The sequence below is a fragment of the Phocoena sinus genome, chromosome 14 (genome assembly GCF_008692025.1).
Source record: "Phocoena sinus isolate mPhoSin1 chromosome 14, mPhoSin1.pri, whole genome shotgun sequence".
In the NCBI taxonomy this organism is placed as follows: Eukaryota; Metazoa; Chordata; class Mammalia; order Artiodactyla; family Phocoenidae; genus Phocoena; species Phocoena sinus.
The window spans coordinates 83,963,713-83,977,827 of NC_045776.1; the positions used below are offsets into that span (position 1 = coordinate 83,963,713).

The window sequence follows — 14,115 nt, forward strand, 5'->3', positions numbered from 1 at the left end:
CGGGCCCCTGAAGAAAACCCACAGGCTGCCCTAAGGACCCAGCCGCCTCGCTCCCTGGGGAATGGGCCACCCCCTGCCGGCCTCCCTCCAGAAAGGCCTCGTGCTTCCAGCCACATGTGGCTGTGGAGTTTAAATCAGGTAAAATTAAGTAACATTTAAATTCAGGTCTCTGGTCCCTATGCCACATTTCTAATGCTAGTAGCCATGTGAGGCCAGGGCTACCACCCATAGTGGGCAGTGCACACAGACCATTTCACTTATTGTCAGTTGCGTGGACGGGGCAGCTCTGGAGTGTCCATCAGGCCCGGGACAGCCGCATGGAAAGCATTCTCTTTCTGAATAGTTCCTCATCCCCCGGCCTCAGGCCAGCCATGCTCCCCACACCCAAGGACTGGGTGTGAAGACTCAAGCTGCCGCCCATCCAAGACAAGGAAGTCCCTCTCCAAGTCTAACCACAGTGCTTCCTACTGTATGTCCTTCCTTAGAGAAAAGACCCCGGCCCGGCCCAGAGTGTAGCTGCCTGGCTTCCGAGTCTCCAAGGTGACCCGGACCTCAAGCAGGCAGGGAGCATCTGGCTGTCCGTGAGACCCGATCTCCCCGTCTCTAACAGCTGCCGTGGACAGATGGCATGGTCTGGGAGTCCCGCTTGAACGCCTCCTCGACACTTCAGCATAATCAGAAAACCCGTCTCTGGTCCTCGTGCCCAGACACCCCTCCCCATCCTGAATTTCAGCTTCTGACCAAGGCAGCTTGTGACCTTGGTCCTCAACAAACCCAGCGGCGTGATGGTCCCCAAGTGGCCGTCAGGCCAGCTTTGAGGAGCAGAACTTGACCTTCAGCTCCCGGGCGGTCCCCAGATATGTGGGCTGCCCCAAGAACCCTTGGGAGGTCAAGTTCCAGTAGAGACAATAGCCACACGTGTTCGTGGCAAGGTGCTGAGAACAGCACCCCTGAGGGTGAGAACGGGCACGAAGGAAACCCAGCCCAGCCCACCATCAGAGCAGGGGACCCTCCCCACGCTCTCAGCCCTGCCAGAGAGGCCTCGATCTGATGGGTGAGAGCGAGAAAATATGTCAGATGGGGAAAAGGCGAGAACATGTTCACCAAAAACCAGCAGAGGAAAAGAATGCAGTTACCCATGAAGATAGGCAAGAAACCCGCAGGGCCACCAACCAGCTGCCCAGTGGAGGAGTGAGCAGGGCGGCCAGCAAGACGCCCCAGCCCTGCCTGGGGCCCTCGTGGAGCAAGGGACAGGAACAGCCGTGCGGGCACCCGCAGCCACACTGCCCAGCCCCAAGTACCACACGCAAAGACGTGAGCAGCTCCTGAGGACTGTCCAGGATGAGGAAGTCCCCCTCCACGTCTAACCACAGTGCCACCTGCTGTGGCCTGTGCACTGGAGGTGCTGTCCATCCACTGAGGGCCGAGGGCACGGGGCGCCTCGGGACAGAACACAGCAGTGGCTGCGGCCCTTCCCTGGGGCAGAAATGACCCTGCCAGGGGGGTGTCCACATAGTGGCCCCACTGGCCAGGGAAGAAAGCAGGTCACACACTCACATACACACATGCACACTCCCTTACACATACATGCACTCACGTGGACAAATACATACACTTACATTCTCACACTTACAATACACACTCACACCCACACACTCACTCATAAACTCACATACACACATTCTCACAGTCACACTCACACCTCAGAGGCTGGAGCACTGCTAAGCTAGTCTGCCGGGTGCCAGGAGCAAGAATCTGTAGAGGAAAAGGAGGATGGCCCCTGCGACCACAGTCTGTATGTGTTATGAAAACAGGTCACCCTCAGTGGGAATTCTTCTTCGTAGCATCATCATCACCATCAATCAGCATCGCCGCTGACACTCGCTAAGTGCCACTGTGTCACATGCCAGGCACAGAGCTGAGTCCTTCCCGCGACTGACTCTCCCAAACAACAAAAGGCCATGACCGCCATCCCCTCTGTAGAGGCAGGAGTTCAGAGCTCAGGGCCGTCAGCCCGGGATCACACAATTAGGGACGGGAGGTCAGGATCCTGATGGTTGTTCTGATAAAGTCCGGTACGTCTACTTTTCCTTTTGCTGCTCATGCTTTTGGTGTCACACCCAAGATCCGCTACCCAATCCAAGGTTGTGAAGATTCACCCCTATGGGTTTTCTTTTAGGAATGGTACAGCTTTAGCTCTTGCATTTAGGTCTTTGATTCATTTTGAGTTACTGTTTGTGTTAATTCTGTGAGGTGGGATCCAACTCCATTCCTGTGAGTGTGGCAGTCCTATTGGCCCAGCACCATTTGTTGAAAGAGACGGTCCTGTCTCATTGACTGGACGTGGCCACCTGTCAAAAATCCAGCATCCACAGATGTGAGGGCCTGTTTCTGGCCTCTCTGTTCTGTTCCATTGGTCTCCATGTCTGTCCTTAGGCTAGAACCATGCTGTTTTGATTATTGTAGCTTTGTGAGATGTTTTGAAATCAGCAAGTGACTCTTCCAACCTGGTTGTTCTTTTTCAAGATTGTTTTGTCTATTTGGGGTCCCCATGAATTTTAGGGTCAGGTCAGCTTGCAGCTGACGGTTCTGAGCACCCACTGCAGTCCGGGCGTTGCTGTGAGCACACTGCTTGCAGCCTTTCACTCAGTGGCCTGATGAGGTGCGTGTTACTATAATCCCCACCAAACAGAACAGGAACCTGAGACCAGGAATTAAATGATTTGCCCCAGTCACCGAGCAGGGCCAGGATTTGAACCCCTCCTACCCCGCCAGGTGTGTCAGGATGGAGCTCTACACTTAGGGAAACAATGAGAGATGGGGTGACCAGGAGGTACCCCCAAAACTGAGGAAGACAGCCTCAGGCCGACGGACAGAGCACAAGGAGGGAAGTGTTAGGGAGGTGGTTGGAGCTGATTGGCCAGGGGAACTGGCCTCTGTGGTCACCTGGTCACCCCAGGGAGCCTGCAGCCTCATGCAAAGGCCTTCTGCTGGGCTTAGCGGCCCAGGCACCACAGACTTGGAGAATGCTCCCCTGCTGGCTGTCCTGCGTGTTCAGCGATGTATGACGGTGACGAGGTCGAGCTCTCCCAGCCCCTGTCCTGCTGCCTGTAACTCAGGCTGCAGAAGCAAGTCACGGATGCCGGGGCAGGTCAGGAAAAAGCCCAGAAGTGAAAAATAAGAGGTGTGAGGGATATGAGAGGAGTGAGCAAAACTTTAGCCGTCTCTAAAAAAGAAATAGATAAAAAAGGAAAGTGGGGACAAGCCAGGAGAAAGAGTAAAGGCAGACTATGCTGAAAATATGCCAGTGCCCACTGTAGTGGGTTCAATGGTGACACCACCCCCCCAAAAGATGTGCCGCATCCTAACCCCCAGGTTAGGGGGTTTGAATCTTCAAATGTGACCTTATTTGAAAAAACGTGTTTTCAGATGCCATTAAGGATCTTGAGATGAGGTCATCCTGGATTAGGGTGACCTCTAGATCCAGTGACAGGCGTCCGTGTGAGAGAAGAGAGGGGAAAGGCCAGCTGAGGATGTAGGCAGAGATGGGAGTCATGTGGCCACAGCTAGGAACTGTCTGGAACCACCAGGAGCTGCAAGAGGCAGGGAGGAGCTTCCCCTAGCACCTCTGGAGGGAGCACAGCCCTGCTCCCATCTTGATCTTGAACTTCTGGCCTCTAGAGCCAGAAGTGAGAGGATACATTTCTGTTGTTTTAAGGCACCTAGTTTGTGGTCATTTGTCACAGCGGCCCCAGGAAATGAATACACCCACCGTCTAGGCTGAGCTCAACCCCTGACTAACCCATCCTGCCAGGCCACCAGTCACACACACTCCCCCCGCCAGGCACTGCGCTAACCCTTCCTGCAGCCCCACCGTGACCCCATTTCACAGATGAGGAAAAGTGAGGCTTAGGGCAAGACGGCTGTCCCAAGATCACTCACAGAGGGTATGGTGGGTAGGGTTTGAATCTGCGCATCTCAGCGGCTTCAGGGGGCGTGGGGCGGGCGAGCTCAGCTTCCCAGGGGAGGACGGGGCAGGCCTGGTGGAGGCTCCTGTTGGGGTGGGGTGCCCCTCTGGGGGAAGAGCCTCAGCTCTCTGGGCAGAGCAGGAGTGTAGGGCAGCGTGGGTCCCAGGAACCTCTAAGGAGTGAGGGCCCCACAGAAGGGCACCTGACTGACATGGTGGGGGGGGGGGCGGGCGGGGAGCATGCAGATCTGAGGGGGCCCGTCTTGGCCAAGCGCCTTCCCAGTCCTTGCTGATGACGATGCATGGGGCATTGGGTTCATTTATATAAGAAGAAGAATGAGATCATTCCAGACGCCCTCCCGTTGCAGCTTCTGTGGTTTAGGAATTCGTTTTCACAAGGGCCTCTCTTAAGATGGGCTCAGCTTGGCCACAAAGCGAACCCAGAATTTCTTAGAAGTCTCTCCAGTTCCTCTATCTTTAAATAAGCCCATTTCCCCTCCATCCCCTCAAGGGACCCCTCCACAAGGAGCCCTGGGAGATTTCCGAACAACTTACACCCACCCAACTCCACCCCCCAGCAGCCACTGGGATCCTTTAAAAATGTAAATCAGATCTCCTTCTTCCAGCCCCAAAGGAACCCCACCCCTGGGCAGGACTACAGGGGAAAAGCTGTGAATCAGGAAACGCTGTGAATCGTTAGGTGTGATAAAGAGAGAATTTCCTTCCTCCAGGAAGTGTTCCAGGTGAGGGTCTGGGTGTCTGCACCTACGTCCTAACAGCTCAACACAGAAACATTCATACTTACGCACACACACGCGCGCGCACACACACACACACACACATACACACAGCGAATATAAAGAAATGTTAACCATGATGGATTCCAGATAGCGGGCTTATAGGTGTTCACTGTTACTCTTCTGTCAGATTTCCTGTATCACTGTCAAATTTTCCGAATAACTAAAAATTCTTAAAGATTTTGTATTCTTTATTAAGAATACATCAAGAATAAGTGTCCTACTGTATTTAGAGTAAAATCTAGACATTCCATTTCCAGGTGACCTGGCGCCCATGATTTTAGACCACAGCCCCCCACGCGTGCCCTGTACTTCAGGCTTGCCTGCTACATGCTGTCCTGTGCTACCCCCCAGGCCGGTTCCTGCCTCAAGGCCTCTGTACTTGCTGCGCCCTCTCCTCGACACTCACACCCCCAGACATTCACACAGGTGGTCCTTTCTGGTCATTCCTCTCTCAGTACCGAGGTCGGATATCCAGGCTGTCCCTGACCCCATCCCTCTGCACGGCACTTGTCACTGTGTCTCCTCCACTCAGGCGCACAGCAGGTGCTCAGTAAGTATTTCTTAACTCAATGAATGAGATGGGATGCCCCGTTTCATGAACCCCATCTATCCAGCCAGGCGCCTCTGGTCACCATCCAGTCAATGTGGGAGTCTGAGGAGGTTGGAAAGAAAAGGGAAGCCCACCACTTCTCACCCTGTGGGGCCCTGGGGTCTAGGGTGCCGCCCAACCAGCTTCCCAATCGCCCAGCATGTGGGCCAGAAATGTATCCCTTCTCCAAGGGCCCAGCCGAGGTCTAAGGCCAGAGCAGGGTGGGTTCAGAAACTGGTTCAGAGGGACCGAGGCCCTCAAGTGGTGAAATCAGAGCTTTTGTGAGATGGTCTGAGAAAGAGCAGCTCTGTCTCTGGCTCTAGAAGGACTCAAACCTGATGTAGAAATTCAGGTCCCAAAGGAAAACCAGCTTGTCAATGTCCTAATATGCAGACTTGAAGAAAAACGGCATAGAAACGAAGGTGCAACCTGATCAAACCACTCCTGAATTCCACTCAGTGGACTTCTTCAGCTACACAAACTCCTTTACTGTTTAAGCCCATCTGAGCCAGTGCTTCTTCCTCTCACAGCTGAAAGAATACTAATGGGTAACTCCCCCTCCATCACTCAGCCCTAACCTCACCCAGTGAATCGGTGACGTAAATGCCCACCCTAAACCACAACAAAAGGTGTTCTTTCACATGTGCTCCCCTGCCCTGGGCATGCCTCCCAGCTGAGATGGCAGAGTGTGCGGTGGGATGCAGGAGTCCGTACCACTTTCTAAGCAAGGGGGGCCTCACTGCTTCTCCGGGCCCGGATTTTCCTGAGCCCGGAATGGGCACAGCGGGCTGGGCAAAGCTCATTTCTCAGGGAGCGCCCTGCAGTCACCGCCACCCAGCACACAGCCTACCCCAGTCTTCCACCTCTGCCAACAAACTTCTCTCTTTCTGCCTAAAATAGCCACAGTAGGGCCTCTGACAAGGAACCAATTTTCCCGGCCAACATTTTGCTTTCTCCCCTTCCAGGCTGGAAAAGGAGGGGCACAGTTCCCAGCCTCCCCACCCACTCACACCCCAGCTTCCTTGAGGCAGCCGAGCCCTGAGCCCCCAGCTTCACGGAAGCAGCTGCTGTCTTTTCCCATTTCTCTCACTGCCCTTGGCTTTTCTTCACACCCTGGACACGCAGGAATGAGCTGCAGAACCCAGGGATCCCGGTGAGTGTGGCCTGAGTGGCCTGGACGGTCTCGGCTCTCAAGGAAGCCTGGTCCGTGGAGGGGAGGGGGCAGCAGAACAGATTCCAGGGGTGGGGGACGAGGTGATGACTTACCCATTGTTTCCGGGCGTGATTCCTCCTCTTGAAGTACAAGATTAACTTTTTCCGCATCGCCTGGTTTCTAAGGAGGATGCAAACGGCCAACCGGGCAGGTCAGAAATGCAGGCTTTCAGGAATTCCGTCCCTTGCTGAAGTTTGCCCCTACTTGCCCCTATTGGCTCCCGGTGAGCCAAGACACATCCGTAGACCCCCCAGGGTGAGCCACGAATGTGTGCCAATGTGTGTCCTTCCCCCGTCACGTCATGTACAAGGTGTCCCCACCCACACCTAGGCTGAGCGTGGTCTGCAGAAAAGAGGGTTCCAAAGGGGGTCGAGGTCTTGTGGCCTCCTGCCCTCCCCGGAGCTGCCATCACCCCTACACGCACCCAGGCTCCCCTCTCCCGTCAGCCACACCTGCCACGGGAAACCAGCCACGGAGAAACTGCCACAGCCTTAGAAACGCAGGCCGGGGAGACCAAGCCCCCGAGACCTGCAGCTGCACAGAGGCAGGGTATTGGGGTCTGGCCTCTGTGACCCCAAGCCACCTCCAACCAAGCCCCTGCTCTGGCCCCCTGGGGTGGGGGTGACATGGACAAGCCAGCGACAAGCTGGTGGGAGCCAGCACAGCAGGAAGCCCAGGAAGCACCTGAGGGGTCTCATGCCTCAGCTCAGGGAAGCCAGACCCCTCTCGCCATCAAAGCCCTCAACCAAGGAGGCCACACACAGCACTGTGGGCTCAGAGGGCAGCGGGCGCTTCCCCGGGGAGATGCGGGCTGTTCAGAGAGAAAGAGAGGCGGGCACAGGAGAGAGACACCAAGACGAGGAATGAGGGAGAATAAAAAGACAGACAGAGCTCCAGAGGAAGGCAGGGAGACAGAGGGAGAGGGAGCGACAGAGAGGTGGATGAGATCAGATCCCAAATGAGGACAGAGGGAGAGGGGCCTGGGGCCTGGCAGAGAGAGAGACAGACAGACAGACAGACAGAGAGACAGAGGGGAACAGGCCAAAAGGCAGAGGAAGACAAGATTCAAAGAAAGGGGGGCGATGGACGAACAACAAGGTCCTGCTGTATAGCACAGGGAACTACTTTCAATATCCTGTGATAAACCACAATGAATATTAATAAAGAATGTACATGTATGTATAACTGAATCACTTTGCTGTAGAGCAGTAATTAATACAATGTTGTAAACCAACTATACTTCAATAAAATAAAAGACAAATTAAGGGGGATGGAGGCCCAGAAGGAGGCAGAGGGAGACTCAGACATGCGGACCGACACGGAAGAGGATGGAAGACTCACCCCCAAGCACCCCCTTCCCCTCGGCCCTTTCCCCACAACTTCCGACGCACAGCAGCGTGTAGCAGCTGGGGCCTGCGGGGGTCACAGATGGGCCCCGAAGAGCCCACCAGGCCCGTGAACTTGCTTGCCCCCCAGCCGGGTGTACAGCAAGATCAACTCTTCTGGGGAGGGGTCCCCCGACTTGCTCACATTCTCAGCCGCATCCAAACTCTTACCAAAAGCTTACAAACTGATGACCGAGAGCCCCGCCCCATCCAGCCTCCAGGAGGTATGGCACCTGTGGGCCCCCAGAACCCCAACCTCAGGAAAAAGACAAAGAGGAGGACACTCCAGGCCCTGACGGATGAGGAAGCTCCCCCAACACACACCTCCTGGGGACTGAAGGGCCTGAAATCAACCCGCCCTGGGGACCCCGTGGGGAGTCGCTCTCTGCTCCCTCATCCCCCACAAACAGACACCACGGCCTCAGAGACCCACCTCCCAGCGGCTGTCGGGGTCTGCCAGCACACCTCGTCCCCGGGTGGACCAGGGTCCCCAGGCCTCGCAGTGATTTCCAGCAGGAGGTCGGCATCCCCACTACCTGGTCTCAAGTCGGAGATGCTGATGGGCCTGCATGGTCCCTCTTCACCTGCAGACCCCAACCAAGCTCAGCTCTGTCTCCACCCATCTCCTGACAAGGAAAGGCCACGCCCACTTCCAGGAGGGTCAGTGAGGGGACCCTCGGCTCCCTGGGTCATTCCGGTCTCGCCTCCCATCAGCCAGGCCTCCCACCTCGAGGTCTCGATACTTCACATCAGCCTCCCCCTCCCCAGCAGGATGGGCGCTGGGGGCCCTCAGTCACACAGGCTGAGACCACAACCCCTTATTCCACAGCAAGGTGTCTCTGAACAAATCTCAGATGGTCTCAGCCTCAGTTTCCTCATCCGAATAATGGGAGCAGTAGCATTGTGCTTTCATCTCCTCAGTCATTCAGCAAATGTTTACTGAGCACCTACTATGTGCCGGGCACTGTTCTGGGCCCTGGGGACGTAAAGGTGAACAAGACAAAGTCCCCGGCCCTCATGGAGGTGACGCCTAGAGGGGCCACACTGACAATAAGCAAGATAATCCTGGAGTCAGGAACTTATGTGGAGGGTGAGATAGTGACTGGGGGAGGGGAGGGTGTAGCTATTTTAGATTCAGGGGTGCAGAAAAGTCTCTCAGAGACGGCTGCGAGCTGATATCTTGATCACCAGGAGGACCCAGCTGTGGGGCGATCCAGAGGGAGATGCACTCCTGGCAGAAGGCACTGGGAGTGCAAAGGCCCTAAGGTGGGAACAAACTCAGAGTGTCTGAAGAACAGACAGAAGACCCATGTGGCTGCAGAGTGTCGGGCAGGGACACAGGGGAGCGACAGGAAGGAGGAGGACGGCTGAGAGGGTGACAGGGCCGGCTGTACAGGGCCTTGTGGGTCGGGGCAATGGAGAGGGTTTGGACTTGGAGACGGCAGCTGAGAAGGCCAAGAAGCAATGGCAGCCCAGAGCAATGAGCCCACTAGCACCAAGGTCTTGGTGTCTAACACCATTCTCCAATAAAAGGAGTCATTTCTCAGGACTTCCCTGGCAGTCTGGTGGTTAAGGCTCCATGCTTCCAGTACAGGCAGCGTGGGTTCGATCCCTGGTCAGGGAACTAGGATCCCACAGGCTTCACGTGCAGCACGGACAAAGGAAAACAAAAAGAAGAGCCATTTCTCCCTGGAGGAATGGCTGCATCCAGAGCTGCGGCAGGAAACATACAAGATGAGCCCAGAACATTTCTAAGTAAAGAAAGAGTTTCCGACGGCCAAAGCTGGAACAATTTGAGAGGCAAAATAAATAACGCTAGTACTAGATTATAGCCCGAAGAATAAAATAAATAACCATGCATCCACACGGATATAAATAAATGACCGAATACATAAATAAAGGGGGGAGGAGGGACAAATGTTCCTTACAGAATTCCAATTAATAAACGTAGAAGGACTGAGGGAAGTCGAAAATCACTATTAGATACCACGGTGCCAATTACCGCAGGCTAGACCCTTGCAAGAACGTGAAATCAGTCGGCAAAACTTTGAGGAGAGACAGGAAATTTGCATAGCCTCGAAGCATTTCCCCCAAATATTTACTAATCGTTGTGGCAGTTTAACTTGTGCCCACAAATTCTTTGATATTCCCCCTCCAGGAGGTGTAGCTGGACTCCCCTCCCCTTGACGGTAGGCTGGATGGTGACCTGCTTCTAAAGCACAGAGTAGGGACAGGAAAGACAGCACCTCAACGGTGGAGACACGGCTGACACCTCCCTGAGCAAGGGGGCAAGGTCAACACCACCTGTAGTGACATAAACACCACCAGTCAGGGTGTCGGGTGCTCCCGATATATCATGATGGGAAGGGCGCCCCCTCACCTCTGTGGGACTCTTCCCCCAAATCCACAAACCCAGCGTCCTCCTGAGAAAATATCAGACACACCCAAATTGTGGGACATTCTGCAGAATCCCTGACCAGTCCTCTTCAAAAGGGTCAGGGTCAGGAAAATCGAGGAAGACTGAGAAATTATCACAGAGTGGAGACCAAGGGGACATGAGGACGAAATGCAGAGCAGGAACCTGGATCAGATCTTGGGCCAGAAAAAGGCCATTAGTGGGAAAATTGGGAAAATCCAAAGGAAGTCTGTGGTTTAGCTACTAGGACTGTACCGCTGTCCCTTTCATAGTTTTGATCAATGTACCTTGTTCGTGTCACATATTCGCATTGGGGGATGCTGGGTGGAGGGTATACGGGGAATTCTTAGTACGGTCCATGCGTTCCACGTCCCCAGATACGGGGCCGACTGCATAAGGAACTTGAGCATCGCGGAGTTTGGTACCCACGGGGTTCCTGCAACCAACCCCCGTCCCTGTACTACCTCGGCAACTCTTCTGTAAATCTAGCTATTTTAAATTAGACTTAAAAAAAAAAAAAAAAGAGGGACAAGACCTATGTTGAAATGCCATAGTGAGATCAAAGACAATTTACTTTAGAGCTAGCAGGGGGCTTGGTGTATGTTATGAATTGAAATGTGTCCCCCCCACAAAAAAGATGTTGGGGTCCTAACCCCCACCCCCAATACCTTAGAATGTGGCCGCATCAGGAAATCAGGTCATTTAGAGGTCATCAAGTTAGCATGAGGTCAATAGGGTGGCCCTGATCCTATATGACTGGTGTCCTTATAAAAGGGAGCAATTTGAACAGAGAGGCAGATACACACAGAGGGAAGATGACATGAAAAGACACAGTGAGAAGGCCACGTGAAGACGGAGGATTGGAGTGAAGTGTCTACAGGCCAAGGATCGCCAAGGAAGCCAGCAAACACCAGAAGCTGGAAGACACACGGAAGGATCCTCCCCTGGCGTCTGCAAGAGATCAAGGCCCTGCCGGTACCTGGATTCCCAACTTCTGGCCTCCAGAGCTGAGAGAAAATGAACTGCTCTAGTTTTTAGGCACCCAGGTGGTTGGGACAGGCTCTGGCAGCCCGAGGAAACTTGCACAGCCTGTAACAGCTTCAACAAGCACGGTGCTGTGGCTTCGAGCTGAAGAGGCCTCGGTGAGAGCAAAGACTCGTGGCACGGGCAGAGGGGATGCACGGAGCCGCCTCTGTTCCCCACAGCTACCAGAGGGCACGAATTCTCCCTTTTGCTGATCCGGGTTTCCTTCCAAAGCAAGCACCGTGGCTGGCACCCAGAAGCATCCGCTTACTGCCAAAGAGGACAAATGTCAAGTCCACAGGTTGCAAATGGGCGCAGTGCACGGAGTGGAGCCAGCTCGTGAGACTGTTGTGTTTGGACTGCGGTGCTTTCTAAAAAATCTGCATTTGTTGCCAGTATTGAAAATCAGAAGCTGCTGCATAAAGAGCTCAACATAAAGCTTCTCTTTAAAAAAAAAATCAGGCAGCCTGGCCACGCTCCCTCGTGGCTACAGACAAGGAACTAAGAACTAACTGTCCCTTTAAAAGCATGAGGAGCTCACCACTCACCCCAGGCGTCACCACTCCCTACCGCCTCCCACCAGCCCTTTCCCCTCTAACTTTGTTCCCGCCCTGGAGGCATGCATCTGCGTGGTTCGCAAGCCCCTAGACATCTGGTTTGGGGTGACCACTTGTCCAACATTCTTCTCGCAAACACTTTTTGAGTGTTTATTTTGTTCCAAGAAGTGTTTAGGTATTGCAGCTGCTAATGGCATACTGCAGACAAATCTTCTCGGCTGAGATTTTGTCCAAAAATAGGGAACAGAGTCCAGAGGGCTCTGGAAGGACCGACAGACCAGCAGTGTGATGAGTTTGCCGGTGGAGGCATTTATAGGGTGCAAAGGATATCTCAATCTCCTGGAGAAGGCAGGGTTTAAAAAAGCACAGCCGGGCTTCCCTGGTGGCGCAGTGGTTGGGAGTCCGCCTGCCGATGCAGGGGACGCGGGTTCGTGCCCCGGTCTGGGGGGATCCCACGTGCCGCGGAGCGGCTGGGCCCGTGGGCCGTGGCCGCTGGGCCTGCGCGTCCGGAGCCTGTGCTCCGCGGCGGGGGAGGCCACAGCGGTGAGAGGCCCGCGTACCGCAAAAAAAAAAAAAAAAAAAAAAAAAAGCACAGCCTGTGAAGAAATACTGGCCTTGTCGGCTGACACTGGACTAGGGGGAGAAACGGGAACCAGGAAGGAGGAAAAAGGAGTTGGAAAGTCTGTGGACGTTCAAGGAGAGTCTGGCCAGGCCCTGGGTGGGACTGGCCCTGGGGTCTATGGAGTCCTGAAAAAGGAAAGTGTGGGGGCAATCAGGGGAGGCTTCCTGGAGGAGGAGAGGTTTGCGATGAAGCTTGGGAGAAGTAAAGGAATGGGGTGGGCAGAGGGAAATGAGGAGAATACTGGGTTCTGGGGGAGTAAGGGTGACAGTGAATTTGGAGGGAGTGAGGAGGGGCGTTCAGGGAGAGCCAGATCCCCGACTGTGGGGGAAGCAGCCCATGCAGGGCCCTGAATGCTTTGGGAAAAGCCTGTCAGACTGGGGTGACTGATGGTCCAAAACATGCTTACTAGGGGCCAAGCACTTTTCCCATGCAAGATGACTCCAAGGAGACCAACTTACTGACAAGTTAAGTGATGTGACTTCCCCGAGGTCACCGGGCTAGCGAGCGGCAGAGTCCGGGCTGCAGACCCAGGAGAGGGAAGCAGGTGGGTGCACAGATTGGGCTGGTCTAGGAGTTTGGCTGTGAGGCCCTGGGGAAGTTACTTAACATCTCTGAACCTCCAGAGCAAGACCACAAGGACCTGTTAACAGTAACCTGGGTCCTGAGCACCCTTTCCACCTGCACGGCCCCAGGGCATCAGCGAGCCCTCAACGAGGGCTGAGGAGGGGAAAAATCAGTCTGAAGACAAGAAAATTGGGAAGGAAGAGCTACCAGGAGCTAGCAGGCTTCCAGGCCCCGAGGGGAGGAGAGGACACCAGGTGAAGGGGTGGCCACAGCAGAACACACAGGAGCCTCAACCATCACCGTTGCATCAATCCCATGCCCTTTCACCGAATCACCTGTGGGCTCCCCAACCCAGTGAATTCAGCTCCGAACTCTCCCGGCAGGTCCGGCCTGCAGAGAGGAGGCCAGTCCCTCCAGGGAGCACGGGCTGATGCGGCTCTGGGGTTGCCCCCGCCCCCATCTCCTGCCCTTTCCCCTGCTTCCCAAAGCCTGGGAGGTCTGAGGAGTCAGTCCCGAGACCTGGGGCTAAGACCCCACAGTGAGTCACCCACCTCCCCCGTCCCCGACCCCGCCGGGAGCAGGGGTGGCCATCCCCACACCTCCCGAAGAGGCAGGTGGCAGAGGACAGCAGTCGAGGTGGGTACAGGTGACTTCAACACATCCGCAATTGCCAATGCAGCAGGAAGTCAAGCGTGAAATTAACTTTAACTCCGCGGCCCCAGCGCGCAAACACTGAGAAATTAAAGTGACAGGGCAAGGTCCCTTGGGGAGGGGATAACCTTCCACCTGGCGGCAACTACAGCAGCCGGAGAGAGGCTGGGAGGCCCGGCTGGGGTGACCTGGTGAAGCGCTGCGCCCTGAGACGCAGCCCCAGCCTGATCTGTCTCATTGTCCTTATCAAGCTGTCTTTCTATCACAGGCGTATTTATTTATTGTCTGTCTGCTGCACCAGAATGGCGGGCCTCATCCACTGCTGTCT

At 54.8% G+C, this 14,115-nt stretch overlaps 1 protein-coding gene across 24 annotated transcripts in view; it reads right to left on the minus strand.

The window, feature by feature from the left end:
* NCOR2 (nuclear receptor corepressor 2) overlaps nucleotides 1-14,115 on the minus strand; it is a 223,112-nt gene that overhangs the window by 97,559 nt on the left and 111,438 nt on the right. For all 24 annotated transcript variants that reach the window (XM_032653910.1, XM_032653924.1, XM_032653923.1 and 21 more), the window contains one exon: nucleotides 6,623-6,689. In XM_032653910.1, the coding sequence (XP_032509801.1) occupies nucleotides 6,623-6,689 (67 nt within the window). The remainder of the gene's footprint in view (nucleotides 1-6,622; nucleotides 6,690-14,115) is intronic.